The sequence below is a fragment of the Thermothelomyces thermophilus genome, chromosome 2 (assembly GCF_000226095.1).
Source record: "Thermothelomyces thermophilus ATCC 42464 chromosome 2, complete sequence".
In the NCBI taxonomy this organism is placed as follows: domain Eukaryota; kingdom Fungi; phylum Ascomycota; class Sordariomycetes; order Sordariales; family Chaetomiaceae; genus Thermothelomyces; species Thermothelomyces thermophilus.
The window spans coordinates 4,498,556-4,522,766 of record NC_016473.1 but is presented as its reverse complement, the minus strand read 5'-3'; the positions used below and the strand labels follow the sequence as shown (position 1 = coordinate 4,522,766).

Here is a 24,211-nt window from a genome sequence, read left to right as displayed (position 1 = left end):
GCTGCAGCACTTTCACCGCTTTCCCCAGTCGTCCACTGGCTGGCCAGGGGGGAGAGCGCGCCGAGTCGGGACCTGTGCGACGACGCGCAGTCGCACAAATCTTCCCACTGCTCCGTAGTTACCTAATAAGTATGGAGTAGTACGCCCACTTTTTACTTTTAAGTACCTGAGTTAGTGGGCAATTCCACGATCTCCTTCCCATCCTCCTCCCGTTTCTCTCCTGCTCACTTCTTCTTCTTCCTCCTCCGCCTTCTTCTCCTCCTTCTTCTCCTCCTCTCCCCTTTCCCCGCCCTTCTCGGTCACTCGTCACAATGCCGTCCAAGTCGTCCTCGAAAAAGGCGGCCAACTCGTCCTGCTGCGCCGGCGGCATGGGCGGCTGGCTCAAGTTCTTCGCCGTCCTGCTCGGCGTGCTGACACCCGTCTGGTACTTGCTCGAGCAGAACCTGGAGCGCTTCTACATCTTCGACCTGGACCAGCTGCAGGACGTGGCCGCGCGCGCCGTCGACACGCACGGCAACGACACGCGCGCCATGGTCAAGTTCATTGTCGACGAGCTGGCCGGCCAGGTCAGCCTGACGAGCTTTGTGAACCGCGACGAGGAGTGGGTCTTCAACAACGCCGGCGGCGCCATGGGCGCCATGTACATCATCCATGCCAGTGAGTACACCGTTTTCCTTTTTTGCCTCTCGCTTTTCCCTCTCCATCAATGGCGCGCTCTTTCTTTCTTTTCTTTTTCCAGTTTTCTGGTTTTAGACAAAAACAAAAAGGAAGGGGTGGGGGGGGGCCGGGGGGAAGGATCAAAATGAAATTAAAGTATTAAAAAAAATTACATCTTTTCTGACCATCGCACGTTACAACAGGCATCACCGAGTACCTCATCATCTTCGGCACGGCGGTCGGCACAGAAGGGCACACGGGCCGGCACACGGCCGACGACTACTTCCACATCCTGTCGGGCACCCAGCTGGCCTACGTGCCCGGCGAGTTCGAGCCCGAGGTGTACCCGCCCAAGTCGGTGCACCACCTGCGCCGCGGCGACGTCAAGCAGTACAAGATGCCCGAGAGCTGCTTCGCCCTCGAGTACGCCCGCGGCTGGATCCCCCCCATGCTCTTCTTCGGCTTCGCCGACGGCCTGTCCAGCACCCTCGACCTGCCCACCCTTTGGCGCACCTCGTGGCTCACGGGCAAGCAGATGATCGGGAACCTGGCAAGGGGCAAGTTCTAAGACGAGAGAAGTCTCCCATGCCAGCGAGCAAAAGGAGGTTGGGGTGGGAGGGGGAAGAAATGAAAAGTAAAAAAAAGAACAGGGAAAGGTTTGTTGCCGGGCATCAGGATGAGGTGTGTATGTATCCGTGCATGAATGGTGGCTTGGGAAACGACATTAAGCATCGGGCCCTCCCACGAGCACCGTGGTTAATGTCGGGCAAAAATAACGGTTACGCGTGGGTGGGTATAGAGACGGAATAGAAGAACATGGCGATCGGGGTTCATGTATGGGACACTCATCTACGTTGGCCATCTTAATTCTTAATCAATCCTGGTGGTGGACGTCGTGGTGGCGATGAAGGTGTATGGTAGCATTTGAGTTCTATTGCCTATCGGAAGTTGAGGGCTCTCTCAAAGGGCAGGCGACCAGGATCAATGGGTTACGTTGCAACTATCATGTCGGTTGTCGGGAAACTGCGACTTGTGAACCACACATGTCATTATTCAAAGTCTCATGAACCTAATCATAGGCGAAGAACAGTGGTTCTGGTTCGCCATGTGCTCGGTAACACCATGTTGGCTACATGGTTTTTTTTTTCTGCTTCTTTTGAACTCCTTCCGCCAGCCTCCGTGTGCCCTACAACGCCTAATAAAACAAGGTCGTAACGCATGTTTAAAGCCATGCCCCAAAACACCATTTCCTTGGGCACCCACAACCGTCCGCTCGCCGTTAGACGCCCCATCGTGAACTGACCCAACAGACTTTTGTTTTGTTCGGTTCCCCTTGCCCGCTCCGGGTAATGCTTTTTGACCCCTGATGAATGTTGTATTCATGAGTAAGAGTGGTGGAGGTGGTGATGGAGAGGGGTGGGGGGGGGGGGGCTGGATGTGATCAACAGAAGAGGGCCATGATCCGGAATGCAAGGGAGAAAAAAAAGGCTTGGAAAAGAAAAGAGAGCCGCCGCTCATGCGAGCCACTCTTCATCATCTCTCTTAAGACCGCGCATGACTAGGCCCCCATCCCCATCCCCATCCTCATCCTCATCCTCGCCGTCCGATTCAAGAGTGACTTGTTGAAGAGTGGTGATGTAGCCGTTGATGTGATGTGGATGGCCGTTACCGTTGGCAGTCCGCCTTATGCTGTTGGTGATGCCCTCTTCACCCTCGTCCAGCATCCATGTGAGGCCGTTCGCCTGCTCTTCTAGCGGGAAGACCTCGCGCGCGTACTCCTCGAGGCCACGCGGGCCCTCCCACAGCTCCAGCGCGACCCTCGGGCAGCTGCTCTCCAGTTCGGGGTCGCCGAAATACGGGGGTTGCTTCTTGGGGTCGTCGTGGCCCAGGCCAAACAGCGCCTCGAGGGCCTCCAGCTGGGCGCGGTATCCCTCGGGAATGCTGACCTTGATCTCGATCGGGCCATGAACGTATCGCACTGGCCGGCCGACTCCACGAGAGAAGACTTCGCAGGCCTCTCTGGGCGAGAGCATCTCGTAGGCCAGACTGATGCGCTTGCCGCCTCCCCACTTCTTGACGCCGTCCTTGAAGATCTGGAGAATGGCGGGGCCCACGTCGTGCTCCGCGTCGAGCCAGGGAAGCTTGACGTCCGGGTGGAAAGGAGCTTGCCAGATCCAGGAGCCGTCCGGTTGCAGCTCCGTGCAGAAGAGCGGGTACGGTAGTGACGTGAAGTTGTTGTTGTAGATGCCGGTGTAGACGAAGGTCGCGGGAAGGCCAATCTTCTTGACGTACTCCTCGACCCTGTGCTTCGACGCCCAGAGAGGGAGCGACGGCCAGTCCTTGTTGTAGGCGTGGTGGTCCGGCATGGACGAATAGATGTAGTGCTGAATGCCGGCCTTCTTGGCCGCGTCGGCCAGCGCCTCCCCGATCCGCTGCTCGTCTCCGTAGAAGGTGGTGTTGATGAAGGCCAGCTGGGCCCCCTTGAAGAGCTCCGAAATGAGAGCGTGGTTGACGCCGATGCCCGAGATGGGGCCGTCGCGCGTTACGTCGACCTGCTCCGACCCCGACGGGCGTTCCTCCTGTGTGTACAGCTCGCCCCGGAGCACCGTCACGTTCGGATTCGTGGCCACCTCGGTCGCCACGACGCCCTCCAGGTTCCTCAGCTGCGCCCGCACATGATAGCCGACCGCGGTCGCCACCCGAATGAGCGAGGCGGCCTGCCTCCCACTGGCATTGATGACGGCGATGGTCTTGTCCGGCGAGGGCATCGGCCGCTTTGCTGGGCGGAAGGTCAACGAATTGTTCCGGGACGCGAGAGGTGACGCTTCCGAGTAGGACGATCGGGAGTGCTTGTGCCTTCTCTCGTCAGTGTTTACGTTGCTGACGGCCCTGATGTCTCGTGGGACCGGCCTGATGGGGAGCTCGGAATGTAGCTCGGCCGCCATTTGGGGAGGAAGAAGAAGGTCGTCGGACGTCGTTCTGGCCGAAAAAAATTTGCCCGTCTCCGACGATGCGCTCCTCTTCCAATTTTTAATTTCCAAGATGGGATGCTATGTTCGAATTCCTTACTCTAAGCGAATGGCGTTGCCTAGGTCTCTTGGGTGTGTGTGCTGGGATGGTTTGCGCCCGGGCAGAGCGAATCGTAGGTGAAGGGGCTATCTTGGTCCGAAAACGGCTACCGGACCATGCAGCAGCCCCGGATGCGCAAAAGGACCCGGGAGCGTACTATAGTCGCAGTCAGGCGGCAGTGATGCAGCTTCGATAAGGCCTAGGGACTTGCTTGCAGATATGCCCGGGGTAATCGATCGAGGGCCTTGACGGGTAGATGGTGCTGCGTATCACGAACGGGCAAAGTCGCAGAATGGGCGTGTCGTGTATGTACTTCTGGATCGCGTTTATCTGTTAGTGGGGTTCCTCGTAGATGGCGGGGCAGCCCGCTTGACGAGGTGCGCCGATAAACGCTAGGTACCTTTGTACAACTCTGGGCGAAAGGTGCGACTGATGAGCCGAGCGCAGTGAGGCAAAAAGGGTGAGGCACAACGCTGTAGCTGGGGGGACGCTGCAAACGCAAAAAAGTTTCTCAGAGGCAGAGGCAGGACAGCGGGAATCCCGAGGAGGAGGGCCGCTGGTCGACGACGGATATGATGCGAGCCTGAACACAACGCATCAAGGCTAGACCACACGTTTGTCCACATGACGAGCCGCAGCCGGGATGGAGACCTTCTTTCTGCAACCATTGTGTTGTCCCCAGGGCCTGGACTGCCCCGCCGGGTTCGCGATAGGCAGGGGGCATTTTGTGCGATGCAGCAATTGAAGGGTCTCCGCAACAAAAGCGAGGCCAAATGGGTCAAGCGCTGCCCTGGCGGGGCCAGTTCGGCCGCCATGTCTCTCCACCGCCCGCGTTTGCTTCCGTTGCAAGAATGCCATGGGGGAAACGGATCACAAGGGATTCACAGTATGGCGCAAAAGAGAGCTGGTCGGGAGGTCTAAGCGACACTTCAGCCGCCTCGCGAAAAGGCATCCCAAGCGCGTAATTAGTCACCGATCTCGGCATCGCGGGCGGACAGAGACAAAGAGAAGCGAAAGGAAGGCCCAAATTGTCACATATCCCAGCGGCCCGGGATGCACAAACCGCTGTCCAGGAACGGCCTTGGAAGGCCCGGTCCTGCAGGGATGCCATCGAAGAGGCGGACAAGGAAAAAAAAAAAGGATCCCATCGATAACATGCGGAGCGGCGCACGATGGTTACACAGAATGCAGACGCAGACATATCGGCAAAGCCAGAACGGTGAGCTCCAAGACGGCTGTTAGCAGAGTACTTTGGGACGAGACCGTCGTACAAGAGCGTAATGGGCGAAAGTAAAGATACGGCAGGCTCCCCCCGGGGGGGGGGGGGGGGGTTGAGGTAACCGCTCCCGGACGCTGTTCTACCGTTGAGGTTCTTGCCTGACGTCCATGGCTGATAGCTTTTTTAAGCTGTCCAAAAGGGGCAATTGTGGTTACTCGGCATCCAATCCAACCGGCACCAGCTGATCAGCTGAGATTGCGAATAAAAGATAAGGCCCGGGTCCCTCATTGTCGCTGTCTGTTGCCGACTGTTGCACCTCGATGGCGTCAATTCGGTCCCCCTCCCCGCAGAGGAGCCGTTACTAGTAGGAAAAAAACTTTGATGATCAGGCCTCTGGGTCTCTCGGTCAATAGCCCCGTTTCTCTGCAGGCTAGGGGTTGTCGTTACTTGATGGAAACCTCCAGATCCATATCCGAAGAAGATTACGTTAGCAAAAAAGTCTTGGCGCGGCCAGTCATTGAACAGCAAGATTGTCGAGGGGCGGAAAGCATCAAACCTTGAACCGAGACGGTCAGAAACGAGGATCTGCCACACGGGTGACAACCGGCGGCGCTAATTGGGCTCTGCAACCAGTAGCTGACGTCTGGTTATCAGATCATTGATGCCGACGACTAATATTATCGTGTCCCATTTCATCATATTAAGCACTTTGCTCATCGTCAAAGAGGAAGGAAGGCAAGCAGATTTTTTACACCTCTGATCATAACCCCCCTGTCAGGTCTCAACATCCTCGGACATTTGTTCTGATGAAAGATAAGGGAGTTGGATAACTATCCACCAGCTCTCGGCGTTGAGCAGTTGGCTCCGCTACAAAGTAAGTGCGCCCAACCCCGACCTATTACGGAGAGTCCTGTTCCCCGCGATTCCAGGTTCGGAGCACATCCGCTAGCCATTGGTACTCCGTAGTTTGCGGGGAAAGAACCTTGGTGCTAGTCGGTCCGCCTGTTTGACAGTTGCAGCCCATGAACCATAATTTTAAAAAACAGAGCGGAGGCAATCCACCGGCATCATGGCTATTTTCTTCATGAGGTTCCTTTCCTGCGGCGAACAGCTCCCGCGGAGATGCTGGGCCTGGCCCTGACGCATTGTGCAACCCAGGCCTGACCAGAGGCGGCCGAGGCCTGTCCGAAAAGGTGCTTAGCGGCTGTGTTTTGTACGTAATGAAAAGGAGGCGGGCGCCCAGCTTGCGGCTTGCCAGTGCTTGAAAGCAGTGTCTGAAATATCCCCCGAACCACACCATTTTCGAACGCACAGCCAATTGGCAGTGGCTTGGCCGCCGCACCTGGAGCCACAGCTTCGTCACCAGTCATACGCATTTACTGAGGACATTACGGACGTACTTCGTACACCATGCCAGCTTACAGTACACGCGGAGCCGAAGGCCTTGTCCCCGGGTGCTCTCTTCATCTTCCAGGCAATTCTGCGTTCCGGAGGAAGCACACCGAAACCCGAAGCCCCGATAAGCAACCCTCCTTGTACGGTACAGTACGAATTGCGTACCTACCTCACGTAGGACAGCGGATACAGATACTGCATTCTCCGAAACAAACGTACTCGATGCGGGCAGCAAACAGGCGACGCATGACAGCCGGGTCCCTCCCACGACTTTGTCGTCCAAACTTCCTGGTCCTGCCCTCTGCCGTCGGCTCCGGTCGTTCCTGGCAGGCGGAGAGCCCCAGCGCCGTGAGACGCTCCGACGCTCAAAGGAGACCGCCTCGGAATAATGCGTCTCACCCACGCTGCTACTCCCCCCCCCCCCCCCCCGCCTCTCTTTCCCTCCCTTCGTTAACAATGTAGGAATTACCGGCCGCGTCGATGATGCCGGCCATGGAACCGGACCGAAAAGAATCGAGCGTTCGCATTCCTGCTGCTTTGCCGAGAGTAAGTCGCTGAGAAGCAAAAAAAAAAAAAAAAAAAAAAAAAAAAAAAAAAAAAGGGCGGTGTCCGCCAAACGGACGTATCCCGGCTTCGCGGTAGTGATCGTTTAATGAGCGCCGGGTTTCGTTGGTAGGTCACGGAACAGGCCGGGTCTCCGGATACCCACCCGATCGAAAAAGCATCGGGACTTTTGGAAATTCGGAAGGGAACCTAAGGTCGTTTGTGCTTGCCTAAACCCGGGCCCGGGCCCGGGCGTCTCATGTCTCGTCCTCGTCTCCGCTTCCGTCCCCGGCCTGTCGGTCTCGTCCGTCTAGAAGAACGGTGGGATGGTTCCGGATGCGGTGCACAAACTCGCTGCTGTAGAAATGACGCGGGTTCAAGTATCGTGCGGAAAGGGGGTTCGGTTCCCCACAACAAAACCGTTGCTCGCCCCGTGCCCCCGTCTCCGCCCTCGCCGATTGTTGTGTGGCGGCCCGGGCTGGCAAACTTGGGCCTTGAGTCGATGATCTATTGAGACATGGTTCGTTCTCGTCTCGTTTTCCAGGACAGACAACGGCGGCCATGAACCAGCCGCGGGATTCCATCTGTTGCCCAAGCACCCGGTCTCCTGCTGAGCGGTTTCGAAGAATCATGTCATTCAGGAGCGCCACTGAGCTGTCATGGTGCGGTTCGGCTTCGGCTTCGGCTTCGGCCTGCCTTTCGGAAATGGAACTTGGTGAGAAGGGGTGTTCGTATGCCTTTCACCTCAGTCAAGGGCAAAGATCCGTACGGGGCATCGAGGAATGGACCTGTTGCCCGGCGCTTTTCTCCTAGTGCAGTAATACGTGGCGAGCGCATTGGATCTTTGGGTCCAGTAGCGTCAGGGTAGTAGTTTCTGGCGGATTCAATGCCGACAAACTGTTCTGTTCGATGCTGAGGTGTTGTGGCTCCTGTCAGGCCCCGACCGAATCGCGCTTGAAGCAGAGGAGAACACGGGATATAGGAAGAGGGGGAAGGTGGGAGACGGGGCGATAATATATCGAACGAGGGATTTACATTATTGAGACCCCTCGAGAGTCAGAGGCAAGGGGTTATGATACGCCGGCTGTTATCATGGCTAGTCCTGCGTCGTCGCAGTAGTGTAGCCCACAGAGTGTGTTGATCTCCGCGGAACATGGTTACGGAGGAACCAGGGAGGACGGGACACGCAAGCGTTTAGGCGGAGATGTCTGGTTTGGCGTTTCTGGCGGGGCCCCTTTTTTCCCATGCTAGTGTCCGTTCGAGCCCGTCAAGAACAAATAGTGTACAGCATCATCCCCCAACAAGCCGAGTAAACAGCAGTGGGGATGTCCGATGGTAGGATTGCTCAGCCACAGCACCCCAACTCGTTTGGCACCTATTAAAAGTACACGGACGCAGTGCATGCATAGATAAATTTCAAGATTAGTTTGGCCCTGTAGTTGAGCCCAGCTGCATACTTCGTTGTTAGGTAGGGATATGTTGAGCAGCAGTCTCAACTTTCGACCCCATGGCCACCCCAAAGATGGCAGACTCCACCCCGTCTCCCAAAAGGCAACCGTGACAAGTCTACCCGTCGGCCCGCCACTTGGCAGGATGGTCTCTTGCCACCTCATCCTCCATTTGAACGGCAAGAAAGAGGCAGCGCTGCATCTCGAACCCAGTATCGGTAGGTTCTCCAGGCAATTGAGCAATTGAGTGGGTCTGTGCTCCGGGGCGAGATCCTCTCGAACCAGTAGGGCTCCAGCGGATCGGCACTTTTGTTGCACCTTGGCCGGTTTTTTTGTTGGATGTTCGTGTCCTTGTATAAAGCAGGAACACGCCTCAAGTGGCCGGGGCGCCCGGCAGCCTCTCAATGGCATATTTTCCCTTCTGTACGGACATGATCGGGACACCCGGGACCTTACGGATCCGCCTCTTGAGATCTCGATCATTTGCTAAACCAAGTTAGAAAACCAAAAAAATTAAAGGGGCGGACAGGGTCAGATGAACATACTGGCAACGATATAGATACGATGCTTTTGTATGCGGTCGACAATACACTAAAGGTTCATCAGTCCATGGGCTCAGAAAGTGAGGAGAATATCTGATTTGCCATACATCGTCTGCATATGTGCCTTTGTGATCGCAGGTCAAGCGAGTCCACCTCTCATCACGAGCGACTAGACGACAGTCAGTTCCGCGCAGACCTAGCCCTCAGGATTTGGGAGCACTCACTCATCAGTGCTACACGGTATCTTGGTCCCAGCTTCTCTAACTCACTGAATGGCTACCGTTAGAAGAAGGTGTAAGTCTGTCGCGGTGAGCAAGACTTACGCCATGACACAAGATGTGATGATGATGTTGCATGAAGCGTAGAGACAATCCATGGCCTGTGGCCTGGGTCAGCTAGGGTTTCCTTGTGATTAACATCGATACAACACATACCGACTCCAGAAGTGGAAGTTTTGCGCCCACTGTTCTCGAAAGAAAGTTTGTATCCTAAAATCATCAGTGGGTGATTGTCTCCCAATATGTCTATGAGACATACCACTAGGATTTGGTAGGGCTATGAAGCATAGGATTAACATTGCTCCGTCTCAATAGGCGTGGCATCCTACTCACAGGAACCAGAGCAGTGTTGTGCTCAAAGAACATTGAGGACGGCATCTGAGGTCTGAAGTTTCCTTGTCAGCCTGGCAAGAAGAGGGAAGCCCAACTGGTGAGCAGTGAGGATAGGGGAGGATAGGGCGACGCACACTTCCCGCACGGCCTCCTTCTCCTTCTTTTTCCTTTCCTGCTCGGCTTTCTTGAGGGCTTCTTCTTTACGGCGGTCATCCCTCTTCCCAATCATGCGCTTCACCTGTACCAGGGGTTAGTGCCTGTCCTTTGGGTTTGTAGTTCCAGTACATGAAGGTCACGTGCCGTCGCGAATTTTCTCGTCCTTTTGGCGACGCCCATCCTGCTGTTGTTATATTTTGTAGCTGTGTGAGGGTAGGAATAGATGTGCTAAAAAAGGAGATATTGACGTGGCTGGAAAAATAACTGGGCCTTGATGTCAGATTTCTATCGTTGTTTGTTGTTGCCGTTGCCGTTGCTGCTGGTGCTGCTGCTGCTGCTGCTGAAAAATCGTGATTCAAGGCTGCGATTGCCCAGGAAGCAGTTGAGTGGAGACTTTTGGCGGCTGGCGAACAACTGCAGGCTCCCGATTAGCTACAGGGACGATGCGGCGCCACCCACTCCCCTTGTTTCTAGATTGGGAGTTACCTGTCTCCACAGTACCAAGACAGGACGTTCGCACAGGCCAGATTCCCAGATTTTGCCGCAGGCACCCCACGCAATCTCATGATTGTGCACGCAGTGATCCGTAGTTAAGCCGTATTCCGTGCTTCGTATTGTACACTATGTACCTGCGCGTCGTTCCCTTACTTGGTAGTGACGAGGCCAGGCATGCAGGGTGTGCTTCCAGGGACTTTCACAAACAAGTACGGAGGTACATACATAGAATGTCACTAGGGTCTCGCAAACGGCAGTTGATATGCAGCGTCCCGACTGATCCATGGCGTTGGTAAAGCGCGTTCCATCTGTAACTATTTATTGATCGCAACAGTTGGGCTGGATTTCATTCATCTATTCAATGGCAGAAACCATCTATTTGAGCACCGAGGCAATAGTGTACGCCAGAAATGCTGCCGACAGTGCCAAGGCATCTTCATACGGTATCAGCAGGTCCTCAAATGGGCGCTGCAGATGAGCAGTTGAGATGTGCAGCTGAGACGGCGGCAGAACAATGTGCGGGTTCATGTGCCGAGCGAGCCATCGCCTGGGCAAGGCAAGGCCAAATGAGGCACGGCAGGGGCACTCTCCTTGGTGTGCGCACGGGGAACACCCTTTCCCTGCCGTTGCATTGAGGATGCTAACTGCCCAAGCCTCAGAACCAAACCCACTTCCCATCCAACTATTCCCCACCCTCCAGGAGGAGGCATGAAATAACTCTTGTCAACATCAACGGTTACTCCATCCCGCACGTCGGTTCCTCGCAGCCGACCGTAGAAATGCGCGTCGCATCCTCTCGTTTGCTGTTATCCTGAGATCACCGCCGTACTCGGCCCAGTTCGTCCCATCTCTATCCAAAGTCGCGAGTGCACCGTTGTGAGAACACGATTCCGACGGCACACGTCAGCACCCAACCGCTTTCGCAGGCCAGCAACTGTATCGCCCTCTTTGCTTTCGACAGATTCCACGTCGTCCACCATTGCTGCAGCCGTTGCACGCATCCGGACTACTACTCTACTAATCCCTCGCGCCGCGTCAAGTCCGCAACCACTCTCCAAGTCTTCTCGCAGTCACCCTCCATCGCCCTTCAACGACACAACCGCCGCCATGAGGGTCTCGCCTTTCTCCCCGAAGCGCGCCGGGCTTCTCGCGTCCTTCTTCGCCCTCGGCGTCGTAGCCCAGCAGAACAATAACAACGACAACTCGGCGGATGATGATACGGCGAACGATACCTCCACCACTACTCCGGCAGATGATTCTACGGCAGACGACTCTGACGCAGATGACACTCCCGCCAACGGCTCTCCTGCGGATGATACCACCACGAATGATTCTCCGACCAAGACCGGAGAGACCACCACTGACGCAGCCAAACCTCCGGCGGGAACTCCCACCACTGCCGAGGGCGACGAGCCCCCTTCTACAACCACCAAAGATGAGCAGACGACAACGACGGGGCCCTTGCCCACCCTTCCTGCCTTGAGCAGCACCACCACCACCTCGTTTTCCCGTCCCACCGACATGCCGACGCTATCCAGGACGGTCAATACGGAGATCCCGACCTACCCGCCGCCGACGATTCCGCCAACCCGCAACGCGCCCTTCATGAACCACTCCACCCTCCCGGACGGTACCGTCTTCATCGCAGTGGGCGCTATCCTCGGCGCCTTTGGCGTCGCCATCCTCCTCTGGCGCGCCATTGTCGCCTGCCTGCTCCACCGGTCCGTCGAGCGTGCCGCGCTTGCCCAGCACGCCGCCAACAACGGCCGCGGGGCGGCCGACAAGAACGCGGCCTCGTTCCCGGCGCCCCCGGCCCAGTTCTACAAGTACCTCGAGCGCGAGTCCTCGGCCTCGCTTGCCGGCGCTGGGGTGGGCGGCTCCACCGGCCGGAGGACCAACCGCGGCCCGACGCCCTCGGCCACCCCCAGCCAGACGAACCTCTTCTTCTCGCCCACGGCCGCGGGCTCCTCGTCCGGCATGGGCGGTACCAACCGCGACTCGGCGCGCTACCTGCCCTCGGGCTTCTACGCCTCCGCCTCGCCCGCCGCCGGCGGCCACGGGCACGGCAACTCGATCAGCATGACCACGCTGCGGCCTTCGTCGCGCGGGCGCGGCGGCCAGCTCGGTCCCTCGCCGCCCGAGTCGCCCGACGTCGGCCCCCGCGTCATGTCGAGGAACTTCAGCACCAGCTCGCTCAACCTCAACCACCCCCCGAGCCCCGGCCACCGGGCCCCCAGCGCCTACCTGGACGACCTGCTCGACGAACAGCCGGGCATGTTCCCACCGGCTGCCGGGAATGCGCCCTCTCAGGGACACGGGAGTCAGCGTGGGAGGTATTAGAGATGGACCTTTCCAGGCTACTACTGAAGAGGGATGGGCGACCGGAGAAGCACGGTTCACTCGGTGTTTTGTATTCTTCTTTGGCTTACTCGGTTAGGGTTGGCTTTTTTTCTTCTTGTTTCTTGGTCTTGAGGAGATAAAACTGTTCCGTATTGCTAGCACTCTGAGAAATGGGTGTAAGGGGGCCGTTTGGATTGGAGTGGAGTCTTGAGACAGCGGGTCTTGCTCTTTTTTTCTTTTCTTCCCCTTCTATTTTGGGGCTCTGTTGCTCTATTTATTATTATTATTATTAGGCATTAGATGGTGTTGGTGTGTGGCGGCGCCTCCTTTTTTTTTTTTTTTTTTTTTCAATTCTTCTTCTCCTTCCCCATCTGCCTTTCTCCTCGCTACGGTATATAGGCCCGTCTGATATTCCCCTTCTTCAACCCCTACGATCGCCATAATGAATCTATCCTCTTGTAACTAGTTCCTGAGTTCACTCTTACAGCGAGCAAGTCTTGAGCCTTGACTCCGTCCAACATGTCTTTGCGCGCGCGAAAACCATGTTTCTTCTCCACGCTTTGGTCAAACCCTTCGCCGAGCCAACGTCGACTTTAGCGACGTCTGTGTGACCACATGCAAATCGTACGAAAATTAGAGTATGCAGGGTCCTGCTCCCCGACGAGGTGTAACGTCCCCGGGGTCCCCCAAGGCGCCAACGACTTCCGGCGATGACACTCTGCCGGACGACAGCAGTGACAAGAGGGTGAGCGCACTACGAGGGGGAGGTGCCATCAACATTCGGGTTGAGTTAAAGTTCCTCAGGGCACAACTCCAAGATGACCCCCCTTGCCGCCCGTGGTATCTTGGAGACGATGAGAGGTGTGAAGAGGAACCTGTAACAGCCAAGATATGACAACCCTCTTTTTTTTTTTTTTTTTTTTTTTTTGTGTGTGTGTGTGTGTGTGTGTGTTCTTCTTCACTTTCTTTTCTCTTCTTTTCGAGAACTAGTGCTAGCTCGAATAGTTCCAACAACACACAAATTAAGATATCTACCCTATCGTTCGCATGGTGAGAGTACAATGTATTCAACGCCAAGAAAAGTCTATCAAATCGCTCGAGAGGTTAAACTAGTTCAGATGCCCCTTCTTTTTTTATTCTTTCCGCAACGCGACCAAACCATACGCAGCTCTCACCTGTTTGCTTCCCCTTCCCTCACCTCTTCACCACCAGCGATCTCCGCCGCCGTCGCGGGTGCAGCATCCCGCCTCAGCAGCCCTTCCAAAGCTGCCTTCGCGTTGCGGATATCCTCCCCCCGGATGCCGCTGCGCTCGCACATGCTCCTGAAGATGCCCCCCTCATTCTCCCACAGCTCGATCGGCGGACCCATCTCGGCGATGCGGCCCTTGTCCATGACGCAGATGCGATCGTACCCGATGATGGTGTGCAACCGGTGGGCAATGCACAGCAGCGTCTTTCCGCGGAAGCCCGTGGCGATGGTCGCCTGGATCTTGTCGTCCGTCTCCATGTCGACGCTCGACGTGGCCTCGTCGCACACGATGATCTGCGAGCCGCGCACGAGGGCCCGCGCCAGCGCCATCAGCTGGCGCTGTCCGAGCGAAAAGTTGAGCCCGTCTTCCTCGACAGTCGTGTCGAGGTGGATGCGGGAGGTCTCCTTGGCCGCCGTGTTAGTGCCGTCGCGATATGGAGAAACCCCTTCCGAGTCCGAGCTCGGCCCGGCGTCGTCCGAGACCAAGTCGGCTTGCCGCAGCGCGGACCACAGTTCGAGGTCGGTGTGCTCGCCAAAGGGGTCGAGGTTGCTCCGCACCGTTCCACGGAAGAGGGTCGGGTCTTGGGGGATGATAGCGAGGCGGGAACGGAGGTCATGCAGCCCAATGGTCGAGATGTCGACCCCGTCAATGGTGATGTGACCGCCCGAGAGCTCTACCAGTCGGAACAGGGTGGACATGATGGAACTCTTGCCGGCGCCAGTGCGTCCGACGATGCCAATGCGCTCACCGCCCCGGATGTGCATGCTAAGGCCTTGCAATACGAGCGGAAGGCCCGGGCGATACCGCATCTCGACGTTGTCAAAGGTGATCTCGCCCTTCTCCGGCCAGGATTTTCGGACCTCGATCGTCTTCAGAGGCGCTTCCTGCTCGAGTTCGGTGCCATAGTAGCGGAGACGCTCTACCGAGTTCATTCCGTTCTCAACTTCGGCGAACTGGCGAACAGTAAACTGTATCATCTGGACGACGGCCAGGATATACGAGAGGACCAGGCCGCCGATCGACGGGTCGACCGAGAATCGGGACGTCACCACTAGGATACCGGTCGTGAAGACCAGGCAGTTGCCTATCAGATCGAGCCGCACCGACAGCCACCTCTGGTTCGAGTAAGTGAGGAAGTAAGCCGAGTCCACGTTATCGATAGCCTTGCGAATGTCGGCAATGAATCGGCCTGTTAGCCCATAGGCCCTGATACAGGCGATGCCGGATAAGCCCTCGGAAAACTTAGCAGACAGGGTCGACCGGTGAATCGACTCGATGCGCTTGATTTCGCGGGCCGAGGCACGGTAGTAGTTTGTGGCAAAGAGGAAGACGATGACCAAGGGCACGAGAGCAATGACAAAGTAGTAGAAATAAGCAATGATGAGAATGAAGACAGCGAGGATGGTGCCGACGCTGAAGAAGTACATGCGCATCGCATCCGCGAGGGTGTTATCCATGACGTCAACGTCGCGGCTGAATCGGTTCGTGATGCGGCCGAGGGGCGTAGTGTCGAAGAAGGACATGGGAGCGCGCAGAACCCTGGTCACGGCCTGACGGAGCATCCCTTTGCTTGCTCTTGTGCTGAACACGGAGAGCGATATCATGAAGAGGAACATAATCAGCGCTTGACCGGCGCCGAGGCCGGCGTAGACGCCAATGTACGTTCCCATGTTGTAGCCGAACTTGTCCGAGGTCCACCAAGACAACCACAGACTCGTGACGATGTTGGCTCCCTGTGACAGGATCAAGAGGCTGAGGACAAGGGGAGCATTCAGGTACGAGCCCGACGCTTTGATGTAGGAAGCGTACACCGACCAGGGGACGCTCGATACTGCGCGTTCCTCGGCTTGCATCAGGCCGCCCTTCTTCTGCTTCTTCTTCTTGGCAGGGCCCTTGTCTCCAGGTACCTGGGTGGCTGCGTCCTCTTCGTCCTTCTTTTCTACGGCCGTCGACTCCATCAGTTGCCGGAAGCCTTCGGAATCCCTCATGAGGTTATCAAAAGTGTCGATGGCCCGAATCTTGCCACCCTCCATCCAGATGATACGGTCGCAGCGGTTCAGAACCCAGAGTTGATGCGTCGCCAAGATGCGGCACTTGTCTTTGAGCAGACCGAGGATGGCATTGTCGAAGATATGACGGCCTACATGAGCGTCGACTGCGCTCAGAGGGTCGTCCAACAGGACTATGTCGGCATCGAAATAGATGGCGCGAGCGATGTTCAACCTCTGCTTTTGCCCTCCGGAGATGGTGATGCCCCTCTCTCCGATTTCCGTCATGTCGTTGTTGGGCAGCATGTCCAAGTCCGGTTGCAAGGCGCACCTTGGGAGACCGTCAGCGGAGATCTGGAACGTTACTAGGCGAGGGTTCGAGACGACTTACGCTTTAACAACCTCGGAATACCATTCCCTGTCCATCTCTTTGCCGAAAAGAATGTTCTCTTGGACTGTTGCGTTCTGAATCCAGGCGTACTGAGGGCAGAAGGACCTGGTGGCGCCCAATATGACCTCGCCGCTCGTCTGACGCATGTCGCCGGCTAGAGCAGCGAGCAGGGACGTCTTGCCGCTGCCAACGGTGCCAATGACAGCAACAAGCTCGTTTCTACCAATCGTAAAGTTTAGATCCTGAAGCTTGAACGGCTCCTGCTCCTCCGCAAGGGTGCTGGATTCTTCGCACGAATCAGCCTTGGAGCTGTCGGGCTTCTCTCGCGTTGGGCCAGAGACCGGCGCCGGCCCGGCAATGGTTCCCTCGTTATCCTGTGTCCGCGTTCTCTCCCACGTGAAGGAAGCATTGCGCATCTCTACTGCGTGGGTGGCGTCGGGCTTGTGGATGGCTTCGTCCTCGCGCTCCTCGGCAATCAGGAACTCTTGGACACGCGTGATTGACGACATCGCGTCGGTGACCTGGCCGATGACTAGGGGGAGTATGTTCAGGGGCATTCTCAGGCTGTTGAAGAGGGCCAGTGAGGAGAACACCTCGGCGGGTGCGAGATTGTGATGGGAGAGCGAGTAGGTGATGAAGGAGAGCATGGAGGCAAAGATGGGCAACGAGACGCCGATGGCCATTATGGCATTGCGGATGCCCAGCACCACCTGGATGGCTCCGATCTCGCGAGACCTGAATTCGTCGAGACGCTTCAGGAAGGATTCCTCCCACCCGAAGAACTTGACGAACCGGACTGACTGCAGGATTTCCTGCGTAAGGCTCACTCTCTGGTCCGTGATTTTATTGATGTCTCTTCTCCGAGCAAACAAACCCTTGACGGCCTTGGAGAGAAGGGGCACGACAATCACCAGCAGGCCGAAGCCGGCGAGGGCGCTGTACGTCAGGTTGACGAGGAGTAGCGCCAGGGTGACGAGGATCGCGATGGGCGACGCCCAGACGATGTGGAATAGACCAAATGCCTGGTCTATTCTGTAGGTATCCACACTCATCAAGGCCATCTGTAAGACGTGTCAGTGTCGTCCCCTGGAATACAGCAACAGACAGTTATCATTCTGGGGGAGCTCATTGTGGACTTACGATCCTCCCGTTGTCCCAGCCGACGCCGTCGCCAGGGACACCCGGGGGCTTCCCCGCCGGGCCTTTCCTGCTCTTCTTTGCTTGACGCGCCATGTCCTTCTTCCTCTGCTCTGCCGCCGCCTTGGCAGCGGGTATGTCCGGGAGCTCTGCGCCCCCGGCCCTGGCACGTCCCGAAATCACCATGGACTTCTCGTAGATCAGACTGATCAGAGAAGCCCTCGTCATGCCACCCACGAGCATGCCGCGGTAGATGAAGTGGTTGGTCGCCAAACTCTGCAGGACCTGCATACACGTGACGCCGATGACCAGGCCTATGCCGCGGCCGATGTGGGGGGTGGGAAGGCCCCTGAGGCTTGCGACATATGCGTCGGCGGCGAACTGGATCAGGAATCGCAGCACAAATGGGGACAAGACCTGCAAGACGGAAGAGGCGAGGGAGCAGAAGCCGCCGAACCAGAACTCCCAGAAGAAGGTCTCGTTGATGGCCCAGAGCAGCGGGTACTTGTCTCCGGCGTCAAGGCGGCGCTTGAAGGCGGCCCGCAGCTTGTCGGTCAGGGGGTCGACGGCGCGGTCCGGGTTGACGCTGTAGATGTCGTTGAACTCGAGCGGGCGCTTGTACCCGCGGTTCATCAAGGGTCCCATCCAGGCGAACAGCAGTGAACTGAAGAAGCCGGCCTTGTACTCCGGACACACCTCCTTCTCCTTGGGTACCGGAGGGATCCGACCCCATCTCAGAGGGTTCGGCTGCTTGTACCATGGCTTCTGCTCGGGCAGCCTGTTTGTTGCTGCGGTACTGGTCACGCTGGTGGCGGTAGCCGTGGTCCCCAGGCGGTTCAGGTCGTGTCTCCCCTCAGCATCCTCGGTCTTGTCCACGGCGGTCTCCGTCCTCCGGAGCCCATCCTCGCCCTCCAGCCTTTCCTGCTCCTGGTTTCCGGCGAGCGGTGCCCCGCGAGATGGTGGTGGTTCTGTGGCCGGCCGAGGTTCAAACGCTCCCGCTTCCACTGCTTTCTCATTGGAAGGGTCCGCCATGGTAGAGTGGCCCAAGCCACGAGATCATGAGAGGCCGGCGTGGTCGGCGTGGTCGGCGTGTGACTGGGCTCACAGGAACAAAATCTCAGGTATAATGCCAGAAATAGAAGCGCGTATTATTCGGGAAATCGATTCAGTTCGTAGCTTGGCGATGTGCGGTGGGGCAGCAAGAGGCGCGTAATGCAGATGTACAGGGTAATTATGACGCTGGCACTGATGTCGATGCGGCTGGAAGGTGAAATTGCTCGAAACTTCACAATGGAGGGGAAGAGAGAAAAAGAAAGAAAAAAAATATAACCTAGGAACCAGTCGAATGCGCCCAGGGCCTCTCTGAATGAGCGATTGACTAGGAATGGAAACCTAACAGCTCAACGGGAATAATCAGGGTTAAGAACATTGACTGCAGCAGCCAAATGTTGGGAAAGAGCGAGCAAGCCGGGAACTTTCCACCGGACCCCAATCCGTGCCTCCGTCTCCGTCGTTGCTTCAGACCACCCCTCCAGCCGCCCATGTTCTTCCCGATGGCAGGCTCAAAACCCGAGCGTAACCCTTGCAGGCTCGAAAGCTTTAGCGTTCGAAATGACATCGATGGCTAGCCCACCGTCGGAGTACGGCACCGCCGAGCGCCGATTCTCGAGTCCCCACTATGAATTCACCCTCTCTCTGCGGGCTTCCTGTGGTGGACACTGCCCTTTATTCCTCTGCCTACTCCAAAAATCCTACGGAGATATCGGGCATATCGCCCTTTTTGCTCCGGCCACCGCGACGTTTCCCCATCAAGAAAGGCCCCGGAGCTCTGGGGTTTGCTGGCGGCCTTATTGATGCCTCGAGAGGCACACATAGCACCGACCATACCTTACACACACTTTCGCTGCAGGTGTGTGTCCGGATAGTGTAGGTGCTTCGTACACTGAGTACCTGAGTTATCCGCTTACGCAGAGGGACTCCCATCAACCCACAGTGAACAGCAGGAACACGTCATGATTCCCACTGCCGAGGACGGATGTATTCGGTGTACATAACTTCTCTCTGTCCAATGCGCCAACAGTACACTAGTAGCGAAGCACGAAGTCGCGGTTGCAAGTTACGCAACCAAACTAACGGGCTTCTGGGGGGTTGGTGGTCCCTCGGCAACCTGTAACTATCCCTGTATCCGTATCCGCTCATTTTATAATAATCACCCGCCGGGTGATTGGACGGTGGCGCGCGGACAAGCTTCTTGACAGCCCTTGCACGGTGCATGCTTCCCTACACTAATTTAGCGCAGGGCGGCCGCGTGGACCTCTCGAAACCCGCACACTGGACCTTCCACACGCTTACTAAATTTAATCAACCAACTTGCGGAAACAACGAAGACTTTTAAATAGACGGTAGCTCTAACATTCGCAGTTTCTCAAGGCATGGGTTTGTCCCAACAATGAATTAGATTCATACATGACTATCTTTGCGTAGGTAGGTGATTACTCATTTCGTCCCGCGCCGTTATCAGAAGATGCAGTCGATTTCTCTTGACGAACGAGTTCGGACTTTTAGTGTAGACTTGACAACTCACTGGGGCAGAACCGAAACCGAGACGGGGGACAAGGCTTGGCATCAGCGTCGTCCCCCAGGTCGTGTAGCCAGAGAGAATTGAGCCGGCTCTTTAAAAAGGAAAGGATTCACTTTTGCATTCATTCGCTGCTGTCTCACCGATGGTCTGACTCATCGTTCAACAAGCAATCACTCACATCGCTAGTATACACAGAAAGTCGTGTTCGAGCTGCGGGGTGCCGCGGGTGCCGCCGGTTTGTTTCCGCTGCAAGGAAATTGCATCGGAGAGTTTTGTGCCCAGAACAGTTACTCGTAAGCGGCGTACTGTACTGTCGTAATTATCTCCATCTCGGGTTTGCCGTTCCGACTCGCTCGGCCGAAGTACGGAACATCGCATGCGCAGCACATGTGTTCCGTAAGCAGCCAGACCCGTTGAGTATTGGCATGGTTTCAAGGCTTTTGGGGGTTCCAGAGCATCCGCCATGTGATGGAGATTGGTGATGAGAACTGCTTAGAATTGAACTATGTAAATCGGTATCTAGCCTTGAGTCTTCAGTGCGGTAAGCATAAGCTAACTCGTCAACAATTACCATTATTCAGTGCATCCATCCATTTTCGACTGAAAAGAACGGATGGGCAGCATTGTTGAGAACTATGTTGGGGACGCCCAGTTTGTCGTCCGGAAAACCCTTGTCACTGCGTGGCGGAAGGAAATGAACACAGGGCCACAAGTGAACGCATGGACCGCTTGGCCTTCGAACTGCAGAAACCAAGCAGTTTGCAACGCAATTTGCCTACAACTCAACAGTTTGCACATGGGCATGCGATGACGTCTGCCCATCCCCAGCGCAGTCAAGACGAAGCGGCTGAGGTCCGAAAGGAGCCGCAACAGCCCTTTAAAGTGACCCGACACAGCGGATCGGATAAGCCAAGAGATAGTAGTCCCATCGCAAGAGCAAGGGTCCGAACGCGCCATATCACGGCGGGATATAGCCTCTTAGGGCGCATGTCTCAGCCTCGTGCAGAAACCCTGCACGATGTGGCACTGAACCGAGGGAGCATCAACACAAACCGCCAAAGACCAAACTGGACTGGACCAGACGGCCGTCGACAGCAATTCTCTGATTCAAGGACAGGATCAAATAATGGAATACTGTCATACCGAAAGAGGATGTGAAGATACGCTGCAAGACATATTTCCAAAAAAAAAATCCTAAAACACAGAGGTCAGCTCTTCTGTCCCATGTAACAAAGAACCTTACCGCTATGCCAGATCGGTCAATAAATCTTTCACTGTTCGAACTTTGGACCGCAGTTCAGGGCGCAACTGAGCCAGAAGAGGATATTGTATCTTCTCGAGAATCCGCGATTCACGGAATCGATTAGGCGAGGCAGGCGGAGGCGGACAGCGACTTGCAAAATTCACGCACGGCAAGACGAGATCGGGGTTGCAAAGACGCATGGTCAACGAGCGAATGAGCGACAGTCGCGGTTTACAGAGAGTCGGAGGGGCTGCCCGGCCTTCCAGAACAGGCCGATAGTTGCCAGCCAGCCCGGAGAGACGCTGCCACCAAATCGAGGGGCATCAAGGCTGCGCTGGTTGTCACGATTAGGGCTGCTGTGTGTTGATGGTGGTTATCGTATCATGCCGACTACGGAAGGAGAACCCCCGGAGATGAAATATGCTGCTGTTGCAGGGCCGTCATGGTATGTGATGTGCCGCTGTGGCGTGAAGGCGCAAAGAAAGGTAATCGTACAGAGGCGGCACCCATCCACTCCGTTCCCCGATCCGAACCGAGGAACCGAAGCGAGTCAGAAGGGGGGTTGCCTTAGACAATGCCGACTAGTGCTGCTGCAGACCGAGCCAGATCCCATTGCCATCAAAAGTCGAGGGTCGCACCACCAATGGCTAAGATATAGGGAACCAGTCTGACGAAGGGCGATGTGCCGAAACAGGGCCTTTAACCCACCCATGCCTGCCGTGAACTCCAATCGATCGCAATTTTTGGGGAATCCGAATTCTGTGCCCATGCCAAATAGCGAAGAGATAATAGGGAGAAAAAATCTGCGCTGCAACTTAACCATCTGGCTGGTGCCCAGGTGCCCCGGTCACACAAGCAAAGCTTGGTGTCGAGGAGAGGATTGATTAACGGCCACCTGTTGGGCAAGTCAGCACTCTCGATCTGGACGGGGTTCGAGTAAGACTACCATAGGGCTCGCGGGTGTCACCACGAGGGGCCGGGTCAGCATAGGCACCGGACGCACTAGGGGCGGAATCGCGAGGGCGAGAATCACGGTCGCTGGGGCGGTCATAGCGGTCACGATCATAGCTAGGACCACGGCGGTCATCATAACCGCCGCGGCCGCCTCCGTAGCGGTCGCGGTCGTCACGACCACCGTACCGATCAGCGCGGCTGCCGTAGCCGTCATCGCGGTCACGGCGGTCGTAGCCACGGTCCTCACGATAGTCGCGGCTGTAGCCACGGTCGTCGCGGTAGTCGCGTCCACCGCGGCCGCCGTCGTAACCGCGATCATAACCACGGTCGTAGCCACGGTCATAACCGCGGTCATCGCGGCCATAGCCACGGCCGCCGCGGTATGAATCATCACGGCCATAGCCACCGCCATATCCGCCATATCCGCCGCGGCGACGGTCATCGTAACGGCTACGGGGGTCTGTGGGAGGGTAGTATCAGCACCGGCATCGACGAGCACACAGACGAGGATGGGCTCACCACGCTTTGGGGGACCGAAGTATTTGCCGGGAGTTGGGGTGCGGGGGCGAGAACGGCGCGCCTTCTCAATGTTGAGAGTACGGCCCTCGATGACCTCGCCGCGCAGGCCTTCCATGGCGGCATCGGCCTGCTCGGACGTGACCATCTTGACGAAGCCAAAGCCGCGCGATTCGCCCGAGTGCGGGTCCCTCATGATCTGACACTTCTCAACCTCGCCATATTTCTCAAAGAGACGGGTGATTTCCGACTCTTCCAAGCGCGGGTGAATGCCGGTCACGAAAAGGTTGGAGCCGGGGTTGGTGGCACCATCGTCTTCCTTGTTGCCACTGTCGCTCTTGATGGGGGCGCTGCTGTGCGAGTTAGCAGGCGGAATGTTGTTGTCATCGGCTGCGAGAGGGGCACACGCGTCGGCGCGCTACTTACCGATCATTGCCGTTGGGGGACACGGAGCGACGACGCGAGTCGTGGCCATCGTCGCGACGAGGGGACGCACTACGGTCGCGATCGTAGCGAGGGCCGTCATCTAGGAGGTTTGTTTAGCGGGCCGGGCAACCGAAGGCAACTGCGCGCAGCAGCAGGACGCGCATGCCATCGCAGCGACAGGCGGGAAAGAAGGACACAAAAGAGATATTACCATCGTAGCGCTCGCCAGTGGCTTCGTAATCCATTGAGGTAGTCGCCATGGTGATGGAGTTGATTGCGTATTGTGTTGACGAAATGGAACGGCAAGAAGTTGCGGAGGTGCTCGAACTTAAGAGTGGAGCGAGATCGGGAAAGTTGATTGATCGAGAGGCGGAAGAAAAAAACAAGAGTGTCAAGGTTGTCGGGGCCTCGCAACAATTGCCCGGGGGTGAATGAAGGATGGGTTTTGGGTATCCGCCGACAGCAACTGTGATAACAAGGGATTAAAGATCAAAAAGGAAGTGAATAGTAGTAAAGCGCAAGTGCATGCCCAAGTCCGCGAGGCCACACAGGATGCGAGGAAAGAGGCGAATTTTTTTGGAGGCGACGATGCGTGGATGCGTGCGGCCAGTGGCACGCTTTCCCAGTCGCGCTCGCCCTTTTTTTTCCCTTATTAACGTTATTATTTTTGCATAACAGGCTTAGTGTTCTTGGGGGTGGGGCTAGCCTGAGGCGGCGAGGTGTTGCCTGGAGCACACCTCTTCTGGCGCGCTCCCTTTGGTCTCGAAGCCAAGTGGAGCTTTAAATAGTTAGTTAGTGTACTCGTGTTGACGGCATCGAGTAATCCTTTGTTCATCCACTTCGAATTCAATATAAGAATCCGCAGTACACTAGGCATTGCACCCCGAGCCGAATCATCGAGAACCGTGATTTCCCATGCACCCGTTTGGCCACGAAGTGCTCAAATGCCAATCATTGCTGAGACTGGGGGGCAGGGCAACTCTGCAATGCCAGCGACGGCAATCCCGAGGCGCCTTTCTCAATTTCATTGGGTTAACTAACCTGAGCTCGAACAGCAATTGGCCGCCCCCCGTAGCGGCAAGGCCGCAGGCGAAAACCAACAACCGCGAGAAGGCGCATAATTACAAAACTCACAATGTGCGAACCATGCGACTCAACTGCCGGCCTCACTCGACGTAGGCATGTGGTAGGCTCGAGGTAGGGACTTTGAATCATCGCAGCAGAGACAGGTGCCATGTAATGACGCTAGT

At 56.4% G+C, this 24,211-nt stretch overlaps 6 protein-coding genes across 6 annotated transcripts; 2 read left to right on the top strand and 4 right to left on the bottom strand.

The window, feature by feature from the left end:
• Nucleotides 1-246: 246 nt before the first annotated feature.
• Nucleotides 247-1,547, top strand: MYCTH_64893 (C-8 sterol isomerase). Its single transcript, XM_003662129.1, has 2 exons — nucleotides 247-657; nucleotides 861-1,547. The coding sequence occupies exons 1-2, from the start codon at nucleotides 312-314 to the stop codon at nucleotides 1,223-1,225; spliced, it is 711 nt and encodes a 236-aa protein (XP_003662177.1). The 5' UTR covers nucleotides 247-311; the 3' UTR covers nucleotides 1,226-1,547.
• Nucleotides 1,548-2,063: 516 nt separating this feature from the next.
• On the bottom strand, nucleotides 2,064-3,831 carry MYCTH_2302460 (uncharacterized protein). The gene has a single exon (XM_003662128.1). The coding sequence runs from the start codon at nucleotides 3,600-3,602 to the stop codon at nucleotides 2,172-2,174; it is 1,431 nt and encodes a 476-aa protein (XP_003662176.1). The 5' UTR covers nucleotides 3,603-3,831; the 3' UTR covers nucleotides 2,064-2,171.
• Nucleotides 3,832-8,704: 4,873 nt separating this feature from the next.
• On the bottom strand, nucleotides 8,705-9,820 carry MYCTH_2059229 (uncharacterized protein; the record flags this gene model as incomplete). Its single annotated transcript, XM_003662127.1, has 10 exons — nucleotides 8,705-8,817; nucleotides 8,877-8,922; nucleotides 8,981-9,042; nucleotides 9,098-9,141; nucleotides 9,197-9,252; nucleotides 9,308-9,361; nucleotides 9,411-9,428; nucleotides 9,485-9,536; nucleotides 9,619-9,722; nucleotides 9,770-9,820. 10 exons carry the CDS (start codon nucleotides 9,818-9,820, stop codon nucleotides 8,705-8,707), a joined length of 600 nt encoding a protein of 199 aa, XP_003662175.1.
• Nucleotides 9,821-11,047: 1,227 nt separating this feature from the next.
• On the top strand, nucleotides 11,048-12,610 carry MYCTH_2302452 (uncharacterized protein). Its single transcript, XM_003662126.1, has one exon. It carries the CDS (start codon nucleotides 11,243-11,245, stop codon nucleotides 12,473-12,475), a length of 1,233 nt encoding a protein of 410 aa, XP_003662174.1. The 5' UTR covers nucleotides 11,048-11,242; the 3' UTR covers nucleotides 12,476-12,610.
• Nucleotides 12,611-13,382: 772 nt separating this feature from the next.
• MYCTH_2302447 (uncharacterized protein) lies at nucleotides 13,383-18,662 on the bottom strand. Its single transcript, XM_003662125.1, has 3 exons — nucleotides 17,245-18,662; nucleotides 16,105-17,165; nucleotides 13,383-16,044 (listed from the first exon to the last, which is right to left on the bottom strand). The coding sequence occupies exons 1-3, from the start codon at nucleotides 18,271-18,273 to the stop codon at nucleotides 13,647-13,649; spliced, it is 4,488 nt and encodes a 1,495-aa protein (XP_003662173.1). The 5' UTR covers nucleotides 18,274-18,662; the 3' UTR covers nucleotides 13,383-13,646.
• A 2,421-nt stretch (nucleotides 18,663-21,083) lies between these two features.
• Nucleotides 21,084-23,552, bottom strand: MYCTH_2314855 (uncharacterized protein). Its single transcript, XM_003662124.1, has 5 exons — nucleotides 23,173-23,552; nucleotides 22,962-23,061; nucleotides 22,539-22,885; nucleotides 22,012-22,479; nucleotides 21,084-21,960 (listed from the first exon to the last, which is right to left on the bottom strand). Exons 1-5 carry the CDS (start codon nucleotides 23,219-23,221, stop codon nucleotides 21,950-21,952), a joined length of 975 nt encoding a protein of 324 aa, XP_003662172.1. The 5' UTR covers nucleotides 23,222-23,552; the 3' UTR covers nucleotides 21,084-21,949.
• Between the last annotated feature and the right edge of the window lie 659 nt (nucleotides 23,553-24,211).